The sequence below is a fragment of the Lissotriton helveticus genome, chromosome 11 (genome assembly GCF_964261635.1).
Source record: "Lissotriton helveticus chromosome 11, aLisHel1.1, whole genome shotgun sequence".
In the NCBI taxonomy this organism is placed as follows: domain Eukaryota; kingdom Metazoa; phylum Chordata; class Amphibia; order Caudata; family Salamandridae; genus Lissotriton; species Lissotriton helveticus.
This window is the reverse complement of record NC_136072.1, coordinates 94,529,917-94,553,865: the sequence shown is the minus strand read 5'-3', so window position 1 is coordinate 94,553,865 and position 23,949 is coordinate 94,529,917. Positions and strand designations below refer to the sequence as shown.

The 23,949-nt window shown below is 42.1% G+C and overlaps 1 protein-coding gene across 1 annotated transcript in view; it reads right to left on the bottom strand.

Moving 5' to 3' along the window:
- Positions 1 to 4,072: 4,072 nt before the first annotated feature.
- Positions 4,073 to 23,949, bottom strand: part of NCEH1 (neutral cholesterol ester hydrolase 1) — a 79,163-nt gene continuing 59,286 nt past the window's right edge. Inside the window, exons 3-5 of the mRNA XM_078666599.1 lie at positions 14,565 to 14,634; positions 12,199 to 12,370; positions 4,073 to 6,032 (exon numbers count right to left, since the gene is read on the bottom strand). Coding sequence (XP_078522725.1) covers positions 5,415 to 6,032; positions 12,199 to 12,370; positions 14,565 to 14,634 — 860 coding nt within the window. The 3' untranslated portion in view covers positions 4,073 to 5,414. The remainder of the gene's footprint in view (positions 6,033 to 12,198; positions 12,371 to 14,564; positions 14,635 to 23,949) is intronic.

Sequence of the window (23,949 nt, the reverse complement as noted above, 5' to 3'; positions counted from 1 at the left end):
CAAAAGAGGGAAGGACCCTTAGAGGGAGGTGCAAATGCCTTCTGGAAAATTAAATGGATTTCTTTTTTAAATAGCAAGCAGAACAGACAGTGGGGAAGGGGGTAAAATGAGAAAGTGAGAGCAGGGAGGGAATGTTTAAAAGAAGTGGATAATAGAGGCAACAAGCAAAGAAGAACAATGATCCTGTGGAGTGTTGAAGTAAAAATAAAGATTCAGCTCATGTCAACAGTAAAAGAATACAACTTATCCAGTCAGAAGCAATGTAATTGAGCAATGCTCCAGGGGTAGGACAAACACAGAGGGATGAATGCCACTGATAATAGAACAAAGGATTGAGACAGAAAAGAAAGCCATCCAGTCAGGAGCAATGGGGTTTACCCAGTGCCCACTCTCTGCAACAGGTCTTCGAAAAAAGTTAAAGCCATGAGTAAAAGGTTTTTGTTACCTACCAGCAATGGCTTGAATGCCTCGGCCAAACAATGATTACTCTGTCCGGACAATGTGCTTAACATTAATGCAAATCAATTACAATCTTAGCTTCACTCAAGACAGCTTTGCCATGTGGCGTGCAATAGAAATGTTATTTCACAGATACCTCATAATTTGACATTTTTGTGAGCTTGATCTGCCACACACTCAAAGACTGAAATGTCACATAAAAGGGGTGTGTTCCCAGACTACTTCCCTGCAGGATAAATCCCATTTATAAAAAAACAAAGACAACTTGCTAAAGCTTTACATTTCTAACTCTTTGCTTTATCATTTATTTTCTAGATATTCGATTTTTTTCAAGCTGAGACCATTGCCTACTTTCCATATACTGTTCCCCATAATCTTTGGATATTATTGGGTATAGTAACATTGACCAGACACATGGACATCATTGGTCCAAGATAATAACTTCTAGGAAGTCATTTAGACTTTGGTGGTAAATCTGGACACAACAACTTCCCAGTACAAAAGTTTTTGTGCTGGTTGATTAAGATCTTCTGTAGCACAAGGTACGCTTTAGTGGAACGATGGGACATTTGACACAAGTAATTTTTCATCAAGTTTGGACTATGGTATTATCACTTTTTCCATATTCTTAATTTGGAACTAATATAATACCTGTCTGTCACTTTCTAAAAACTTTACTAGCAGAATTACAATTTTGCATACTCCTGTTCCCTAGTCGTTCGCGCATGGACATTGGAGACGAGGTTGCCTAAAAAGTCTCCAGAGATTCATCCTGTGAATCACTCTACTGCGCAACATGGTGGCGTGTTCATTACTCATTCAATTTAGTCACCACGAGATTGAAACTATTTAGCAACTAATACAAAACAGATACGTGCCCAGAAAAACAACTAAAGTACTGGGGCATTCATGAGAAAAGAAAGCATAACTGCAGCCCTTTTAAGTAGAGTTTCACAAATCGCATGACTCCTATTCCTGCCAAATGCTAGCAAAACAACGGACAAACATGGGCAAAAGTATTAGGTATCGCCTTTGGGACCTATTGACTTTATCAATGCCTGTTGGGAATGGAGTGCATGCGTCAGAATGCATGCTCGCCTAAGAAATGATGCAAGCACAAATTTTTATTTATCAAACTGAGATGGATTGCTAAGAATGAATAGTGGGAAACGGAAGCATTGCAAAAGCACGTTAAGGTGGAGAGGCTGGAAGCAAGATTTTTTTCAAATGACTGAGCGAGATGGAATGGAGGGGGGAACATCCTTTACAATGCAACATTTACAACGCACTACCATTACGACGCAACTTTTACAACGCATGTCATTACAACGCATTGCGCTGGGGGGAGCTCTGGGATATGGAATAGATTTAATTTACTATCCAACACCTTCCCTACTATCCACGGGGACTGGAGTTGGAATAGTAAATTAAACTATTCACTATGCAGCACCCCAAAGCGCTATGCGTTGTAACAGCATGCGTTGTAAAAACGGCGATGTAAAGGTAGGCGTTGTAAAAGTATGCGTTGTAACGTCATACATCCATTGGAGGTGTGGGAGGGGGATACCACAGAGAGTAGGCAGGATGGGAAGCAATGAGGGGAGGGTAAAATCAGAAAATAAGGTAGAAGCTACGTGGAGGGTTTGGGATAAGCACATGGGGAGAAAGCAACTCCGAGCACAGGGCATTTTGTCAAGGGCAAGAATCTCACAAGACAGTTTACAGGACATGTGGGAGACAGAACCACGAGGTGTGGATAATTAAGACATGCAAGAGGGAGAGATGGAAAACACACATACTCTCACACAGTGCAAATTCAGAAAGAAACTAAGCTTTGGCAAAGACCATGGGTATCACCTTTGATCTTTAACCATGCAGCATAGTATATCCAGCAAAAGAATAAAAAACTAAAAAAAGTTTTTTCTTTAAGCGCTGGGGGCAAGTAAAAAGGAGGGCAAAAGCAACAGATGGCTGATGAAAAATGTGGGGATGGGTGGTGGGCAGAAGCAACACGGGTAGAGGGGCGTGCACGAGATAGGGGACGCAAGTGCATAGGTAGAAGCAAAGCAGGCAAGCCAATGGGGTAAGAAACACTGATGGCACGGATGGGGAGCACACCGGCGGAAAAACACAATGAGAAGCTGGCAGGGAGAAGCACAGAGGTGAGGAAGCAATGTAAGTAATGAAGCAACTGGTGAAAGAGGAATACGCAGCAGAGGGAGGGGAGTGACGTACATAAGGAGACAACTGGAAATACATGCACTAAAGGGAAGATAAAGGTAGCAATTGCAAAGCAAACATTGAAAGGAGCCAAGTATGGAGCCCATGCTCCATGGGAGGGACAAACGCACAAAGATAAAGGAAAGGACGCACAATCTAACGAATAAGAAGCAAGCAAATGAGAGTGACAATAAAGTCAATCAATGGTAAGCAATGAGCAGGATATATGACCACTGAGAGCTAAAAATACGTGTCGCAATAGACAGGGCATGTGAACCAATCAGCAAGATGTAAGCAGGCTATGCTGCACTGGATGGACAAACACAAGATGGCCAAACGAGGACAAGGAACCCCATCCCTTAAGAAGCAAGCAAATGAAAGAGGGAACAAATCCAACCGATGTTAAGCAATGGGAAGGCTGTAAGCCTCTGTAAGCTCCTGGTAAGCCCACTAGAGACCTTCAGCTAAAAAAAAGGGGGAAAAAGGAGTTGTCAGGACAGTCTTTTAGACAACATAATCATCAATGATTTTACTTTGCTGCAATGGTTCCAGTGTATTTCAAGCTACATGTGTGTCCAGTTTGGTTCTAGCTTTCCGAGCTTTGGTCGTACTGTTGAAGACATACACAATAATCACAAACATAAAAACACGTCCACCCGTGGTCAAGAGTATGTTATACCAAACCATTAGGTGAATGTAATAGTTGCAGTAAGTAATCTTGTCTCTTGAGAGTTACAACATTGCACAATAAATTCACACTCCCCATTAATTCCACCCGTATAATACAAAGGTTGAGGTTGTTAATCTCACAAAGACTTGAGCTGTAGCAAAGTCATATACCAAGTCTAAAATCAAACCAACAAAATATGCTAAGAATGTTATACAAAAAATTGGGTGTGGTGAACGGAAGCTGTATACCATAAAACAAAATGTAATACAGTTTAGAACATTTAATTGGGGGTTAGGAAAAACAGCATTGCAGATTTTTAAAGAAGAAACTAAGAAAGATCACTCAGAATCGTATCAACTGAAAGAAGGCCAATCACACTTCGTTGCACTCCTTAATTTATAAAATGCAAACATTGTGCACATTTTTGGGGAGGATATACCCAAGTGGTATTTAGTGCAAAAGGTCCTTGCATCCATCAGCATGGACCGCTTCAGTGTATGGCATGTATATGCATAGTTGAATACAAGAAACCAACATAGTAGCATTGGGTACATAAAAACTTTCTCTGTGAGACTAAAACTACATATATATATATATATATATATATATATATATATACACACACACACATATATATACACACATTTTCAAATTATTTCTCCTGTTGGGAAATTATTTTGATCAAACATAAACTTTAAATTTATATATAATGGATAAAAAAAATTTTTTTTCTTAAAAGGCAACTTTTAATAATTGCATTGCTTTTTTGCTTAAAATAATGAAACGGGATACAAAATCCCACACAACAGAGTAACATACCATCCTCCTTGGAATCATTTTTCCACACTTTCTTTCTTTAAAATACATATTTTTTAAAGGAAAAAAAGAATTCCCCACAGAATGCTCATCTGCTATCATTCCCCATTCCATCCTGATTCAGTAGAGTTGAATTCAGCTTCCAGTTGGATTCCGCAGATGGGAAAAAAGTCCTTATTCGGTGATGTTTTGAACACATGCTTACATCAATGAGATGGCGTACCACTCAATGAAAAGGCAACTGGTTTTAAAAAGAAAATTAGAATATGACGACTGTGAACAGTGTTTGATTCATTTAACTAGAAGATCTACCGTCACACTCACGCGGGACTACATGTAATGGACCCATCTCACAAAGCAATTTACGCAACTAATATTCAGCGTAGGTGTGCACATGTAATTTATAAGTATAAATTAACATTTAGAAAGCACTATATGTGAGTTTTCATCCTTAAATTGATTTACTCCCACATAAATTTGTGTCACTTTATATTAGAGTAAATTGACTTCCATGTGTTCTAGGGTGGCAACACCATGAAAAGTGGATGAACATCCACAAAGGTGTTAGTTTTTTGCATTCACAAACTTCCACATTCCAGTCCCACCCTGAATACTGTCCAAGACTTAGATGCTTCAAGCAATCAAGCACATGAATAAAATCTTAAGCAGGGTCAGAATGGAGAGGCGTCTTACCCCAAAATTGGTGCTGTTAGAAACAAAGTTTGCACACAGGAAAAAAACCCTTCCCAACAGAGAAAAATAAAACATAAATTAGCAAATGCACTTGTGCAAACTATTTATACGTGGATATATGTACACTATGTACTCTTATGCATGTGGAAATGCTTATATTTATGAGAACTTCTGGAATTAAGAATTCCTCCACAAAATACTGTGAATGTACTCCAAACGAAGTCGCAAATCTACATAAACTATCCTAAGTTTGGACGGACCTGAGCCCTTTTAGTTTGATGGTACACGGCATGGAAATCCAGGAAGACTGTCAATAGGAAGCTTTTGTGCTATTAATCCAAAAACAATGTCCCTGTTTGCTTGTTAGGCACAATCCTTGCATACATGTTTTCTATAATGTACTTTCCCGATCCAAATTAAAATCTGCTTCTACTGTGTCTCATACTTACTTAAATAATGTAACATACACCACCATGCAACCAAACTGTCTAACAAACGCATTGTCATGCAGCCATATTGTGACTGCTCCATGGCCCAGAATATTTCAATTTCAACTTCATAGGTTTTTTTCAAGCCATTTGATGTAATTGTCTCTTGTTCGAACTCCAACAGAGAAATAAGTTGGCCATGTGGCGAATATCATGCAGCCATGGAAGCCGTCATCATAGTGATCATGTGCCACCTCGACGCCGGCCTCCTGTAAGCGTTTCAGGTACATGATCCCATCATCTCTGAGCACGTCATGCTCACATGTCAGGATGTAAGTCTTCGGCATCAACTGTAGAGTCTCCATGGGTGCCGCTAATGGAGAAGCACGGATATCAAGTAATGCAGGTAATTCCTGAGCAATGTGTGGGGTACCAGTGCTTTGCATCACTGGCTGGTACTGTTTTTTGATTGCAGGCGGCAAGAGTGAATTCCAGTCAAGGCGAGCTCTGAGGGCCTCAGCTTGGCCTTGGTCCAGAGCAGTATGATTGTTCACCAGCATTGCATGGGCAAAGTTGTGATTGCCATTTAAGTAGTCCAACCAGAACTTCACCATCACAAACCGCGGAAGGATGGGCATATTCTTGTTCCCTTGATACGACGGCGTATTGAAATCCAGCACCTGAAGAACTGGATAAATCAGTGCTTGGAGTTTGAATTTATTTACCACACTCATGTCTTGTGCAACCTGCCAAGAAAAACAAAAAACAAAGTAGCGTTACATGAATCGTCCTTATCGTCCTTCTTATAACACACGGGTACAATATTTACAACAATTTTAAATTACTTAACACATTTACTGCTGGGACTGTTTGTGGAAATTCTGTACTGGAGGTTTTATTGCATTAAGTTGTTCAAATACAAGAACCTCTTTGTGTGTTCAGATAAAGTGCATGTTTTTATTTCAGCACATTCCGGGCTAGGTATTGGTGCAATTTGCGTATTAATATTTCATTGCAGCCTGAATATATAAAGATTACATAATGAAAAATGTGGAGATATTTTCAATTTTTTAGCAAATCCGCCAATATTTTGTTACATTACTCAAATGGGCAATCCTAGGAAAACTAACCAAGAAAATGTTGCCTAGAATATCTGGTGTCTGTTTATACTGAATATATGTGGGTTTTCATAGGGAATGTCTGCAAAATCAATTAGGTAATATTAGCACAGATCACACAATTGTGGCAGAATTACTGTTTATGGTACACTGTTCAATGGCTTTGGGGTGTCCACAAGAGATTAACTGGGTACAGTACACATGTGAAGTTTGGAAAGCACCTGAAATTGCAGGGTAGCTGTGATTGGTTGTAGGTATCATGCCAGGGCTGTAAGGAAACTACCACTTCCACATATTTTCAATATGTACACATTATAACGTTACTATTGCTGGGTGCCAGACCACTCTCACCCAGATTGTCTGACTGTGAGAAAGTTAACATGGCATTTGCCAGAATTTTAACTTTGTTTTCCAAACCATATTAAGTCCCTACATTCTCCCCCGTGCAGGAATATTCCACTGCCTCACTGTTCCTCTGGGTTTCTGGACTATGGGGTATAGCACAGATTTATGGGTGTTCTATGGGTTTGGAGTGCCACAAGTGATAAACTGTGTTCAGTCCATTTGTGAAATTTGGACACCAATTGAAGGCAAAATGACGGTTTGGGCTTTTGGTCAAAGTTACCAATCTTGGGCACACAACAGTCATGTTTTTTTAACATTTACACATCTTAAGGTTTCTAATGGTGGGTGCTACCACTACCTTAATCCGAGTGACTAGTTGAAGCAAGGAGTCAAACTTGACATTTGCCAGGGAATTTGTTTTCCAAAATGTGATAATTCCCTTCTGACGTCTTCACTCTGGAAAATATCCCAGTCAAGGCTTGACCCATAAATGTGTTTCACCCGGTCTTCCGAGAGTGGACGAATGAGACATGTAGGTTTGAAATTAATTGACGCAGGGATCGAAACACTAGAATAGACACATTTTCTATACCAAAAGCCAGGGGAGCAAATGTAGGCGATTGGAGAAATGGAAATGGCTTGGAAGATTGAGTAACAAACAAACAGCGCATTTCTGCACCATCTGGAACCTATGAAATTGGTAGGTGCAGAGACTCCGATGTACAGCACTGGTGTAGGTCAACTGGGATCACATCAGTGCTTTAAAGAAAAGGACCAAAGTAGGGCGAAAAGGTACATTTTTTATCAGGATCTTAAGTTGATAAAAGCAAGAAACAGTCACTTTCTCAATTTGTGGAGTAAATGACAGGGTGTCAATGACAATTCCCAAATTTCTAACAGTGTGGACTGGGGAGGGCATGTGCCAAGCTCAGCAGGCCACCAACTAGTAGTCCAAGGTGAAGTTGTATCACCAAGGAATAAGCACCTCCGTCTTGTCTGTGTTCAGCTTCAAGCAGTTAGAAGACATTCTATTTGTCACTGGTTTCAACCCTGATATAATAGGCCTGCATAAAATTTCTGTTACCATCAATTATCAATACAATTTGCATATTATCTGAATAGGCCATACACGATAAGCGGTTGTTCCTGATGAGCTTTGTGAGAGGGGACAGATTCAAATTAAAAAGTATGACTCAATAGGCGACCCCCGAAGAACACCACAGTATGAAGTTGCGGTGAATTGTCTGAAAGGTGGCGTGATTATTATTTGGTTCCTTCCGATAAGAAAAGAGATTAACCTAGGAAAAGTAAAAACTCACTAATTCCAATCTTCTCCAGCCTTTTTCACAGCAAAGCAAGAAAACAGTGCCAAAGACTGCAGAGAGATTGAGTAAAATTAGAGCGGTCACAGCACCCTGATCAAGAAGCATTCGAAGTTCATTTTGGAGAACAGCTAATGCAACTTCCGTGAAATAATGATAAAGAACCACAAGGTGGTTCTAGGTCCACAGGTGATGTGTGGTGGTATTAGGATTATCGCAGAGTTGAGTTAGCCATCGAATCTTCTCAATGAAGAAGGTTGGGAGGGAATGAACTAGCTTATGGGAAGGCAATGCCTCATTGCAGGTCCGATTGTCACTGGAGAACCTATTCACAATTTTAAAGAATACTCAGGAGATATTATTGCTTGTTAAAATTAACTAGCATTATATCCTCTGAAGGTGTGCCTCAATTAAAGCTTTATTCTTTTAAACCTTCTTTATATTTTTGATTGAATCAATTATTGGGAGAATATCCCTAATGCCAAATTCCTTCCAAGGATTTGCAGGCATGTTTGGCCACGGCTAATTCGAAAGAAAACTAGGGAGCTGTGAGAACCCTGCAATGAGATACAGAAGTAACTTCAGATGCATTGCAACTAATACAGAGATAACCCAATCATTAAAATTGGTATCATTCATCTGAGCACCATTACCTACAAAATAAGGATTCTCTGTTAGCAGAGGTCGTTTTAGCAGCCAATATGTGTTTAGTCCTGTAGGGGCGATGTGTAGAGGTTGTACCAAGGTCTCCATTATTATAATAAGCTGAACATAGGTGCTGCCTGATTAGACCACATAACAAGATAATCCTTCATTATTTTGTTCAATATGCCACCCCAGTTTGGACCCAGCACAGTGAGCATGGGACCCACGTCCGGGCATACACATCCCACTTAGGGCGAAAAGTGATACGCAAACAAATGATGGACGGAATGCTGAATAAATCCTACGTTCACCCCCAGTTAAGGTAGCGAAGTGAGCTAAAGAACAATGTGTGACTGGGGGTGAGTGTCTGAAAGGTTTTAGCGCTCCGTCTATTATATCTTTGTGGTTGCTTTGTTTGCCCTAAATTGGCAGGGTATGCCCAGATGTAGGTCTCGTGCACACTTTGCCACTGGATTCAGGCTAGCCTGGCTGATGAGGGGTGTCACCCCGATAACGGGTTCCACGATGCTTCTTTCCGGTCCAAGGAAGACCTGGCTTGGCAGTTCAGGCTGGAATATTCCCATGAGGAAGAGGGTCAAGACTCATTTGCATATGGCTGGGTCTGAACTGGGGTGGTGAAGTGAGTTAAAGAACGATGATAGAGTGCCTGAAACATTTCAGCGCTCCGTCCATTATCTCTTTGTGTTTGCTTTGGATTACATGTGTCATGTTTTAATTCAATTATATAAAGTTTACATTTGTATTTATATGTGCAACGTGAAGATTGCATTGTTTTGGGATCTTTTGTGTTTTATAATTAAACTAAACCAAAAAAAGGTTGGAGGATTTTTTTTTAATGGCTGCTTTCTGATCATTATTCCTCTTCTTGCTATAAAAATAACAACTTAATGATGTTGAATGATCATCAATGCACTCGTCCTACCTCCTAGGTATGCATTCAGATGGCTGCATATTCAGCATAGCTTTTGGAAGACATTAAAATCTCCAAAGCCTTTTGCACTCCACAGGGTCAAAGACTAGTATTACTAAAAGAAAAGTCAACTGGTGCCTCAGGCCTCCTACTAACTTCTAATCAACAAGTCGTTCACGCCAAATCGCCCAACTCTGATAGAATTTCCACATAATGTGTGAAAAACTGTAATGAAGAGTGAATCCTTTAGTAGAAAAATCCATCTTTTTTAAACGTGATTCCACATTTTGCTCACCTTTATGGACATTGGTTGTCAGGCTACTCAACACGCCCTCACTGCATTCCCCTAAACATGGAAAATGTTTTGTTGAAATTAATTGGCATATTTGATTTTTCTTCAAATCCAACATAGGTGCACCTAAGCACTGCAGGATGTAGGCCAAATGCTCCATGTGGGCTGTAGCAGTTTCACCATCCATGTATAAATGGGGGTAAAAACCTAGCAATTGGACACAATCAGCCCTGTGGCACTACAAGACTGACTTTTGATAAGGTTTATAAATTACTGCCTCTCCAGAACCTGCTCAAAATCTGTTTGGTTCCCTGCAGTTAAGTCCTAATGAGTTTAGCTCACATGTTCCCTTCAATTAGAATAGGCCTGAAAAGATATGAATGGTTTCCAGATTTTAGGCTCTAGCTTCTCTGCTCAGCCCTCTTCAGAGTTTGGACAACCTCTGTCAACAGGAGAATGACACGGATGAAAGATGTGGGAGGAAAAGAAAGGATCGCCTTCTGTTTGGAGATCCCCGTGTCCAAGGATCGTCAACCAGGTCTTCTCTCAGAGAGGGTCCTGCCTTTTGTGTTAACATCTTTTAAGAGCCTCAGTGAATCCTTTTGAATTGAACTTACAAATAGAAACCTTGCTCCATAAGGAAGATAACGCATGAGTGCACTGGATGTGCTTTGTTTTGATCGAGTGTACCATATGCCATTTTTGCAATTGTCAAAAATATAGCATTGTAGCAAATGAAAAATTCATTTATAAAATGAATCTTATAAATTCATTTTATAAAATGAAATTATAAAATGTCAAAATAAAAGAAAGTGAACATGGAACGAAAATTAAAACCAAGAAGAAATTTCTGCTGAGGGGCAGACGAATAAGGACCAATGGCTTTGAATGGATGAGTGTAATGTGTACACAAGTGTTGAAATGGAAAGCCTTGCAATTACTTTCACACAGAATTGGCTCTATTATCTTCTTAAGTTTAAGGAGTAAGATATTTCCAACATGGAATTTAAACTTTTTTCTACTGACCAAAACCTACAAACAAGATCCTTATGGTATTTTTAGGGAAATTAAAATCTTTCAATAGAAGAACCAACTGTTCATAGCATAGCTAATGTCTAAAAATAAAAATTTTGAGAAGTTAACCATGGCCATTTGTCCTCTAGTTTTTTGTAAACATCCACAAATGAAAAAGTATTTATTCAGATACAAGAGACAGAGTTTAGAGCTAGAATGTCTGAAGAGAAAACAATCTATCTGGAAAAAGTAAGACTGTTTTTCTACAGGTAACCACAACTTTAAATAATAGAGCAATACCGACAAATAAGACAACAGGTATGTCACCTGCAATGTTGACTAAAGACTAATACGAAGGGTCTGATTATGATGGCGGGTGGACTGCCACCGACAGGTCGTTGGTGGCGGTCAGCACGCCGACAGCCCCTCGGTCTGACCACCGGATAACAATACCGGTAGTTCGACCCACATCGGTCGGGGGAAGTCCGCTGCCTCCGCCAGGATCAGTGATCACGACTGGGCAGTGGTCGGATTTGTAGTCCTGAATGGCGGTGGTGCGGAGGCAGGCACAGCCGTCGGGGTTACGATATCCCTTTCTGACAGCCCTTCATGGAGGGATGACCGCCATGAAAAGGCTGACGGAAACGGAATTTGGGGACTCCAAACAGGAGCCAAGTCCATCGTGGGCCACTGTAAGGTGGACCTGGGGCACACGTAGTGCCCCAATGAACTGAGTACCATGCACCACATGGTGTATGGCACACGGTCCATGGAAGTGCAGGAAGTGCCCCTTCATGGCAGCTTGTGCCCTTTTCTAGGCCCGCAGCATAAGCCGCTGGGAAAAGCAGCACTTTTTTGCGACCGCCAGCCCGGCGCATTAGACAATACATTTTTTTTCTTTGGTGGTTGACTCAAATATAATTCTCATATTTAAGAGTACTCAAGGGAAATAAATAGACAAATGGATCCCAAAGATTCGATTCCAATACAACCTTGTGATCCTAATTTATGGAAAGAACTTTTTAAATAAGTTAAAACTTGGGAATTCAGGAAGATTAACTGTACAAAATCCGGAACTTTTCATGTTGAACTCTAATTTGCAAGACATCATTCTTAACGCTAACCAAGAGGAAGTCAACATATTGTAATGTCTACACCATGGCAAGTTCATGAAAATCAACAACATGTCACAGGAAGTTCCCTTGTTAGGCTAGAGCCAACAGGAGGTGTTCAGAATGTTCTCACCTGCTGACAGACTGTCGCTGCCAGGTTTCCTCCGGCGCTGTCTCCAGAAATCGCAATTCGCTTGGGATCAACAGAGTACTTGGCAAGAATATCAGAACGGAGGAAGTGTTTGGTCGCCTGCAAGGCATCATTTAACTGCTCGGGGAAATGGACATCGGGTACCAATCTGTACCTGCAATGCAATGGGGACATTTTATGAATGCTTTGTTCTCATCATTAACTTAGCGCATTGCGAACCGTACACAAATTCTATCCAAATACAATATGATTTATTATATAGAACACATTCAAATAGAGAAATGCATCAAAATAAAAATATATATATATATATGTATATGACCAAGATTACGGCTGTAGTCGAAACGCGTCGTCCCTAGCTGCCGAAAATAAAGACCTTAACTGCCAAATTGATCTGTGGGCTTGCCTACTTTCTGGATCACCGGATTTTCCTCGTTGATATATATATATATATATATATATATATATTATAACGGAGGAATCTGTACTGCAGATAGGTAAATAGACTAAAAATAAAAGTATTACCAAACATCACCAAACCAGCGCAAACAGGATTTACTAAATAATGCTACTTTAGTGAAACTTCGGTCATGTTATTGAAAAAGCCAATTTGACTTCATCACCAATAGCACAGGATGTTGAAGAACCATTTGGAAAGTTTCTTGGTTATTCGAACAACCAGTCCACAGAATAACTTACTGCCTAAAGCATTTGGCCCCAATAAATTCGCAGCATTGGTTCCTACAGCTATGCTTACTTTGTGAAAGAAAAGGAACTCCTTCCCAGTCATTAAAGGATTAAAATATCATTCTTATAACACAATGTGTGTAATTTGTAGGCCGCAAGCGTTGCTGAGGAGGGATTAACCAGAGAAAATCGGTTCCCCTTGGGACAATCTGTACAGATTCACAGAAAAATTAACAAAATAAAACAGGGCTACAAGGACTCACTCTTTCAACAGGGTTGGAGCGGGGTAGTTTCCAGTGGTGAAACTACAAACAAGTAGCTTGATGCAGTAGGCCTGTGCCAAGTACACAGTCTGGCTTGGTGAGGGCGCGTGAGGGCAATGATGAACCATAACATATGCACTGAGGCGTCCAAGATCTGGCCGCACCCCATTTTGTTTCAAGGCAATCGGGAAAACAAGTTTTGCAGGAACTAAATTGGGCATGCACGTTGAAATATATAACTTGTATTATTTTTTTCGAGTTGTATACAGCGCGACCTAAGCCTGCGAGCAATGAAGAGCTTTGCATGAGCATCAGATTGCATTAACCTGAAACATCCACCTCTTCGCTGCATCAATAAAACTGGATTTAATAACTGAATACCTTAGAAGAACAGTCGTTTCAATCACAGATTATAATTATTTTTTATTTACAGGCACAGGGTGATATGTTGATTTGGCCTGAACCGATACAGGGATTCGAACCATATTCTCCACTTCCAAGGTGGGCAGCTCTGGCCGTTTGGCTACATCTCCTCTTATTTTTGGAAGCCCAGCATTTCAAATAGGCAAGGACGGCAGGGATGGGAAGATGGGAGGAATGGAATCCAAGATTGCAGTTTCTGGAGGTCTCGAAGGAAATAAGGAACTCCGCGTCGTACAAATTAAGCACTCCAGATCATCGTCAAGGGCGAAATGTCCACGCCCCAGACTATTATTTTGATGCCATCTACTGCCCCCCACACACACACATTTCAAGCTGACCATATTTGGACAGCCTGCAATAATATCATTCTTGTATTTGTGCCAGTTGTTTTCTACCCTATTTCAAACATCATCAAAAAGTTAATTAGAGCCACTGTAGGGGGGAAAGCATGGCCGGAATTGAAGTAACTACATATGTCCCGCACAGCGATTGACGCAAAAAGTTTATCCAGTCTGACTGACCATCCTTCTGCAGGGGATCACTGGGGAAAATTTCATGACCTTAATCTATTGCAACTTTATAAACAAGCAATACTTCTAAGAATTTTCATGTGAGCTCCCTTGATCCTAGTCATATTTATTTTAGATTACTTGCAGAGTAGTTCAACATTGAGAGATTAGCTGCTTCTTGCCACTAACAAGGAGGTCCTATTGTTTCTTTAACACCATCTTATATACATTCAAGCCTTTGCAATAACTGAAGTTATTTAAAGTCTCCTGCACTTGTTACTGATACCCTTAGGTCAGTGAATGAATGGATAGATTAACACAGCATACAGATTATGAAGCTAACAAGGTGCTTGATGACTGCACAAGATCTTCTGTATTGCAACAGTTACAAACATGACTCTTGTTGTTCAGGTAAAAACATATCAATTAACGTTGACTTGCATATTCATGAATGCGGAGTACTTACTCAATGGAAATGATGACGGCACCTACATCTTCAGCCACTTTCCTGCAAAGGTGGTCGTAGGATCTCAATCCTGAAAAATAAAAAAATTTAAGAGGGCTTTCAGTGGGGTTAAAAATCACAGACACAAAAGGGACATACACGTATGTTATGCACAATCGGAGGCAATGTGTGACCCCCGCCGGTACAAGTATTCTAGCATTTTCCCCTCAAAATACAAGGGTTGTAGGCTGAAAAAAACTCAGGGTGACTGGGGCTGGCTATCTTCAACTGTAGCAAGAGCAACAAGCATTGGAAATGCAATAGGTCTCGCAATAGAATAGTTAGACTTTTTTCTTTTTGCAAATGGAAGAGTGGCGTTGCGTGGATGAGTGGCGTTGCGTGGATGAGTGGCGTTGCGTGGATGAGTGGCGTTGCATGGATGAGTGGCGTTGCGTGGATGAGTGGCGTTGCGTGGATGAGTGGCGTGTGTGAGTGGCGTTGCGTGTGTGAGTGGCGTTGCGTGTGTGAGTGGCGTAGCGTGTGTGAGTGGCGTAGCGTGTGTGAGTGGCGTAGCGTGTGTGAGTGGCGTTGCGTGTGTGACTGGCGTTGCATGTGTGAGTGGCGTTGCATGTGTGAGTGGCGTTGCATGTGTGAGTGGCGTTGCATGTGTGAGTGGCGTTGCATGTGTGAGTGGCGTTGCATGTGTGAGTGGCGTTGCATGTGTGAGTGGCGTTGCATGTGTGAGTGGCGTTGCATGTGTGAGTGGCGTTGCATGTGTGAGTGGCGTTGCATGTGTGAGTGGCGTTGCATGTGTGAGTGGCTAAATGTAGCACAGGGAGACCTCCAGCGGTAAGACAATCAAAAACAACTTAGAAAACATTTCACAGTATGAAAAGATCAAACTCATGAACGAGCGTGATACACCTCAGCTAAACATCATGATAAATAACAACACACATTAGAAGTGAAACTGCAAGTACAGAAGGACCAGCTTTGCTTGTTTAAAACTCAGAGGCAAAAGAAGAGGACATATGTACTTATGACATATGCTCTCCCACTTCAGGCAGATGAGTGTAATGTGTAAAGCGTCTTGTGGAGCAACCATGTCACATGAGCAGATCGTGGAGTCTGAGAATGGCAGCCGAAGCAAATACAAACAAGCAGCAATTGGCCAGGCCTGCCTGCGAGGCTCAAAGTGTTAGAAGGCAGGTCTTGGGCAGAGGCAGAGTACTGACTTAGGAATGACTGTGAGGCGCATTGGTGTGAAGCACATCAAAGGGCTTCTCCTCCCCTAATTAGGTGAGGAGAAGCCGTTTCGGGAAACTGAAAGTACGGCCGGCCTGTGGCCGGCCATGAATAATTAGGGGAGGAGAAGCCCTTTGATGTGCTGGGCTCTGAAAAGATCCATGCCTTCAGAGCAGGATAAGTTGCGGCCAGGCCTCATCGGAGAGCTGTTTGGCAGCAAAGGGCCATATCCCAGCACTCGTGCTGACGTTGCATACTTGGCGAGGCACAGATTTGCTGGCTCTGTTTTGGGTGGGGAAGGACCCAACCCGGCTGATGACACATCAAGCTGCAAGAGCCAGAAGATTCCAGCACACAAGAATGAAGTTGGCAAAAATCAATTATCAAAGGAAAAGAGTCTTTCAGTCTTTAAAGCGGTAAATCACACAAATGCGTGGAATAAGCCCAATTACGCACTCCGTAAAAAAAATGAAATAAAATAAAATAACACTCCCTTTTCAGAATGCAGCTCCGCTCATAAACACAGCTAGTTCCGCCCTTCACGGGAAACATATTGTTTTCAGGCTTAAAGATCAATCCAGGAAAAGCACGTGAATTAAAGGTTTACAAGCTCCATGCTCGGTAAACAGTACTTACATCAGGAAGCGCACCCTGATGCAGATGAAGTGAGGGGCTCCCAGTGGGGGGGGGGGGCAGGGGGGGGGTTGAGGCGGGGGCAGGGCAAAAACTAACGCCGGCTGATGACGCATCAAGCTGCAAGAGCCAGAAGATTCCAGCACACAAGAATGAAGTTGGCAAAAATCAATTATCAAAGGAAAAGAGTCTTTCAGTCTTTAAAGCGGTAAATCACACAAATGCGTGGAATAAGCCCAATTACGCACTCCGTAAAAAAAATGAAATAAAATAAAATAACACTCCCTTTTCTGAATGCAGCTCCGCTCATAAACACAGCTAGTTCCGCCCTTCACGGGAAACATATTGTTTTCAGGCTTAAAGAGCAATCCAGGAAAAGCACGTGAATTAAAGGTTTACAAGCTCCATGCTCGGTAAACAGTACTTACATCAGGAAGCGCACCCTGATGCAGATGAAGTGATGGGCTCCCAGTGGGGGGGGGGGGTTGAGGCGGGGGCAGGGGCAGGGCAAAAACTAACGGAAGGGCCGAAACACAGCACCATTTGCACTACTAAGTTACAGAGTGAAAAGACTTGGCAGACTGCTGCATCCTTTCAAACTGTCTTTGAAGGAGGAGGCAGGTTCTGTCCCATCATGCCACCCTTCACAAGCACAGGAATTCTCTGCACAGGTGAAAGTGCGAGTGAATTCTGTGGAAGAGCAATCTCAAGCTAAGACGGCTATTGTGGCAATGTTTAACTGAGAAGAACAGGTACGCTGTAAGAACAGCCTCGGCAGAGATATGGTTGAAAATATATTTTAAAGGCGAGGCCCTGCAAAGCATTATGGGGAGAGTTTGCAGCAAGCAGTGAATTTTATTGTAGCTTCTCTCCCGCTGTACCAAAGAGTCGCAGTGATATTTCCTTGGCTTTTTTTGAGAATGCAGCCTCCGTGTACCTAGGCAGTCAACGCTAGTTCTGTAATAGGAAGAACACCATGGCAGGCACACTCATTGCAATCTACGCCGACTTTTTAGAAATCTGCACAGGTGAAAGTGCGAGTGAATTCTGTGGAAGAGCAATCTCAAGCTAAGACGGCTATTGTGGCCGAGGTCACACGGCGGGCAGGGGAGGGGGCGGAGCGGGGAGAGCGAGAGCGGCATGTGGGTGTGAAGAAGCCGGGCCTTTGAAGTGAAGCTAAGCTTCACTTCAAAGGTGTCGGAGGAATGCGGGCGGCTGTGCACGCGCTTTTAAGCTCAATGCACATGCGCATTGCGCTTAAAAGTCACGGGCACTGCAAGGAATCGCCACGATTCCTTGCTTGCTAGTTAAAGGTTGTTTAAGCCGCAATAGGCTCGCAAGCTCGATGCGCATGCGCATCGACAGGCGAGACCTAAAAACAAACTGGTTTGCACCGGAGGATCTATTTAAGCTTAAATTGAGTATTGATAACATGGCCACAATTATATTTCTAGTTTCTTGGAATTTGGCAGGACTGGAAAACCTCCTAAAAGACTTCGACGCAATGGCCTTCTTACCATCACATGACATCATAAATATTCAAAAATCTTGGTGCGACACTGTCACCCCGATTAAGGCAACCGTGAGTTCTTTTCCCCTGCAACTAGATTGCATACAAAGGGTCATGCAATAGGAGGGTCTTTCAATTTTTCTATCAGCCCGCCGGGACTTTGCTGCTACTGAGTACATCTCCGGATTTGTTATGCGCTTAAATTAAAAACTGCCAACACAATCAAACAAAGAGCAATTTATTTTTGTTAAACGTATACATTCATTGAGCATCTTCGGGGAAACACCATAAGGTGAAGAAGTTGGAGCAGTTAATCTCAGGCATAATTATGCTAATGCCCATCTCAACTTGATGGGAGATTTCAAATTAAATCTGCTTCATGACTCGCATTGCAGAAAAAACTGTGGATTTCCAGGGGCTGATTCCATCACAGTTTACAAGGCCACAAAGTACAGACCCTATTGGACGTACACAGTCAGGTACCCCGGAGAGACTGCCCCTGCGAGCCCTGAGCAGGCGTTTCCTGGAAGATCGACCTTCTCAGCCCACCCATTTCCCCCCAAAAAGATCAGCTGTGTTGGACTACAAGTTTTGTTCAGTCACATTGTTCAACGCCATCACGTTATATTCCATCTGTTTGCGGTGCGAAAGTGATCACATGCCCCAGGCCCTATCAATGCCCAACCTCCCCTAAGTCTTATTAGTTCAAATCAATGGCTTGCATCAAAATTGAAAATGGGTCAAGTGGAGCTCGTAAGTTGCCGTAAAGTATAACTGGAAAGAAATGTTACTCAATCAAGACAGGTCTTCAATCTAAACAATCGATGACGGGGATCTCCTCGTTCAAAGGCGATCTGCTCTTGCTGGTAGTCAACAAGCTAATTTTACAATAAGATCTACTTTCTCAAAACCATGGTTCACAAAAGACCTAAGGATTCGGAAAAGAACTCTGAGCAAGAAGCTACGAAGCCAAACGAAAATACAAGGAAGAAGTACGTACTGAACTCTTTTTGGCATGCCGAAATAAAAACCCAAAGGACTTCTGGATGATAATCAACTGCCTAAACAGGGGATCAGAACCAATTAATAAAAACGCAAGTAACTTTATCCCAGAAAATTGGATCAAACATGTTACAGCTCTGTACAAAGCAACAACAAAAGGGCCTAATCAACAACTCAGCCCGAACAAGCAAAAATCAGGGCAACAAAGAACTGCAGCAACAGAAGTGCAACTTCGTCAGTATGCGACAACTTTTTCTGCCACAAGAATAAAAAATCTGATTCAGAAAAACAGACCTGACGGTGCCCCTGGCACTAACGGCATTCCAGCAAAAGTATACAAACAAGATATTGAGTTTTGGTCCCCTTCTCTGGAAAATCTGTTTAACATCTGCATAATCACTGAATCCATCCCACCCTCCTGATTAACATCATACTGCACGGCTGAATGTTGAGGCCAAATACTTAGCTGCACTCCTGCTGGAAGACCTAGAAGAATGGGCAGGTGCAAATAACCTGTTGCCTTTCAATCAAACTGGCTTTAGACCATTCTCAGTCACTACTGACAATCTTGTGGCCATAAGGATGCTCGCAGCAAAACCGATTAGAAAAAAGGAGTTTCTCTACTGCTGATTTATAGAATACAGGAAGACTTTGACCACGTTAATCGCCAACTACCCTGGGCTAAGCTAAAAGCCTGGCAAATCCCAGAACCATTATTCCATGACATCTTTCTCCTTTACCCTGACACATGGACCAGAGTGAAACTGGGATAGAACACAGCAATCTCTAATGCAATAAACAAGGCGTCAAGCAGGGATGTGTACTAGCTACGGATCTTTTCAATTTGTTTATGTGCGATTTGGTACCGGCACTAAGCTCAGTAATCAACCACGCACCAAAATAGGCGAACCATCACATCACCTCGCTCCTCTACGCAGATGACATAGTTCTTTTAAGCCAAACACGATGGCCCTCCAAAGACTGCTTGACGTCTTGTACAATCATTGTTGCTTAAATGATATGACAATAAACTTTAAACAAACACATATTGTGATCTTTGTCAGTAAAAACAAAATAGAGCGAGGCAACTAAATAACCATCGCCTGACCATATCAACCAAATATAAATATCTGGGTTGTGGGGGAAATATATATATATCCTTATATATTTTTTATGTATGCACTACAAATATATCATGATTAGATATATCACACTGTAACAAGCTGCCCATAGCTGCAGAGGCTTCCAAATCTGACCTTGCCTGGACAAGCTTCAACAGCTGTTCAGAACCAACTCAGAGGTCACTTTGCTTTGCCTGAAGTCCATGTTAGTTTTCTCATCATTTTGCTTACACTCTATGCCTGTATTATAATTGGCACAGCAGTTACAATATGATCAAGGGCAATATATATAATGGTATGTGGAGCCTGGCTGTGTGTAATTATCCATGGCCATTGGTAATATGCGCCAGTGGAGGACTAAAATATGAGCCAGGGTTGACCAAATTATACGGTAGCAAAAGGCAAATTATGCACCTTTATACTACACCTTTTGTGATAGCATTACTCCATTATTTTGTCATTTTACACTTGTTAACACTGCCGGGTATATGGTGTACCTCACCAGTACCAGTTTAACATCCAAATACAGCAATAAGCAACAAACTTACTGAAGGGCTGTCCACTGAGCGGCAGAAAGTGTTCTTGCATATTTACTACATTTTGACACATTTGAGCAGGGAATTTTATTCTGGTGACAATCTCTAGATTATATAGCAGACGATGGATTATATGGCAAATCTATAATCACGCAGAAATCACAGAGGCTGCAAAAATCGCATAATTCCAGTGGCCCCGTTTATAGGGACTGGGTCCAAATCACTCAATAAACCATTAAGGTATTTTCTAAATGGACCTCGTCTCAGATTAGAGATGCGAGTGTGAAAGTTAACACGGACAAAACTCTCTTCTAAACCACACACAAAACAATCAATTGCAATGCAATAGGTCTCGCATTTACGACAGCTTAAGCTATTGGGATTGTAAATTGCAATGCCTTTTATTTATCAGTTTTGATAATTAACACATAAAAAAAGGCATTGTCTTTACAATGCCAATAGCTCAAACTCTTGTAAATGTGACCCTATTTCATTTCAAAGAAGCAGCCACTAATGTTACGGGCTGCTTGGAAAGTGAAAGCGCGTAGGGTGATGCTTCAGGACAGTATGTTGTGCCTGCAGTAGGAGAAACTCATTATAGAAAATCGTGCTTACAGACTAAATAGGGCGTATCCTTTAACAACAGAAGTAAAAGGGCCAGTCCCCATGAGAGGTTACAAATGAAGACAAGGCGGAACTAAGGAGGGACTAATCAGCCTATTAACGAATCAGAAGCCAGCATTTCCGAAGGACAATGATGCAAACCAATGACAAATATGGACAGAGAGTGGGCGGGGCTTCACGTCTATACTCTAATACAGCATGCCTCGCAGAGCAGCGCCTGTCCTGCCCAAAATCGACCTAAAAACAGCAAACACTACCATATGAGGCCAGTTCCAGCTCTGCACAAAACAGTGTTCAGGTGAAGACAAAAGCTAGTGGCATACATAACAGGTGAAAGCACTATACAAATATCAAGAACACAAGACCAGGTTCTGGTGTTTGTTCATTCTCATCTCTGATACGGAGATGGGCTTGGCAGCTGAACCTGAATGCACTCCAAGCAGACTCTGCCCAATGACTGACATGTGCAGGGCGGTATTTCCAGCAGGAAAGACATTCCTTAATTCCTGCAGGTTTAACAAGCATCAGCAAAGGCGATAGGCAAGTCTTGCTTTTTGTTCGTTCTTAAAATATTTTTCAAAGCTTGCAAGTTTGGGAAAAAAACTAAAATCGATTAGTGTCTGTATTCAATCCTTGGATGAGAAAGAATGTATGGGTTATTGATTCAGCTCACCTTTGTGTTGTACAACACACACTCTATGCACTCAACGTAAACAATTGATAACGGGGGTGCAGACCGCTTCCTTGCAGACTAAAAAGTTTCAAGCCGACAGAGAGAGAGAAAACACTGCTGCAGCACTTAAACATCCTCTAGGTAAGGAGACAAAAAAACGCAATTTATTAAAAAGATTACAAGGTGTGGGCTGGGCTCTCAGCTCTGCTCCAGTGGACCTCCCAGGGTTGCAGATGGACTTTTTTGGGGGGGTCACCTGAGCACATTGACTCTTAGCTCACTTACTCCTCCTGTGGTATATAAATAAATAATACCGGATCTAGGTTTTACTGGACATAGTAATAACAGATAGCTCAATAAATAAGAGTCAAGATTCGAGGTAGTAGGAGTTTGCAGGTTTAATACAGCATAAAGGACAGGAACAGGACAACCTGCACAGGAATAGGATGGCAGAGCCCGGCAGCTGCCGGGGCTGGATCTGGGATGAGCGCGCTGACTTTAATAACAATACACAAGCATATATACTAAAACAGTTGCAATTGCAATACATACAATAGGCGGAGCAGTGGGTGTGGTCAATAGCAGTCGCGAAAGATAAGGGTGAAAGTGGGTGTAACAAGAGGCGTGTGCATAGACATGTGATGTAAACGTAACAGAATATGTCATAAATGGGGCGGAAACATGGAGGGGGCTACCTAAGGAGCCGGGACCTCTAACCTAATGGTGCGCGCAAACTGACAATGACGTGTTACTAGGAGAAGCTGGGGGCTATGAACTCTGTGCTAGGAGTAGAGACTGAAGTCTGGAGAGTCAGGGCGACATGTACCTAAACCCTATCTAGTATCTAATGTTTAGAGGACATGTTGATATAAACTAAGAGTCAGGAGGGGAGAGGCTAACAGACTCTAAGACTGGTGTATGCATTATTCTACATGTAGTGCGTGATGAAGAATATTAAATGACCATTAATACAGTATTTCTCTTACATGGAGACGTAAAGGCTAGACAATGACGGAAACTATTGATGCGATTCAGTAGTTTAGGAATGCAGAGAAGGAGGGCTGAACTGATAACTAGAATCATAACATATTCTTGGCAGACTCGTAGGCAGAGCCAGGCCGAGCCGGGCATTGTGAGGCAGGAAGTAAGTGAAGGGTCGAGGATACAGGTGGGGGCTGTATCGCTCCTCAGCGAGGGTTCAGGAGTCAGGAGCTGAATCTGGTGTCCAGGCCCTTTTGAGGCCTAGAAACGGGGACTTTACAATGAAATAACGTGCACACTGGGAAACGTGGCAACGTAACTTTACATAGGCCTAATATTCGTAATATTCACGAGAACTGGAAACTGGCATACTAGAGATGGACACAACTGTAATTGCGTCTTTAGTCGAACATGGGGGATACACATGCATATTAATCATGCACACATAACATAAGATGGGGGACACGTAGGGACACAGAACATGGCAAAATTTACTTTTCCACACTCCCTTTACATTTTAGATTCTGAACCATTGATAATAATAAAAATAATAATAATAATAATAACAATAAAGCAATTTAAGCACTCAGCTACCTCAGCTGCGGTGTACCGGCGCTAGGGTGGAAAACAGCAGAGCAAAGCGAGAAAGTGCTAATCCCTATGCTTGAACAGCCAGGTCTTCAAAGCCTTTCTGAAGTCCAGTTCAGATTTCAGCACACGTAGAAGAAGAGTCAAGTAATTCCAACATTTGGAGGCCACAACCTCAAACAATCTGCCCCCTAGCCTTGTTTTGGCAAAGCGAGGGACAGCTAGGTAGCGTTTATGGTTGGACCTACCCGGCTGGTAAGGGCAAAGTCTCTTCCTCAGGTAGTTAGAGCCTCTGCCATGGTAGGCCCGAAATGGTAACGTGAGGGCCTTGAATTCAATTCTCTTGGCATCTGGGAGCCAATTTAGTTGTTTGAGGTGAGGTGCGATAAGCTGGAGGAGTGGAACCTTAAGGACCATCTAGGCGGCAGCATTCTGCACTATCTGGAGCCTTCTGATCAAGCCGCTAGGTAGGCCCAGCTAGAGTCCGTTGGCA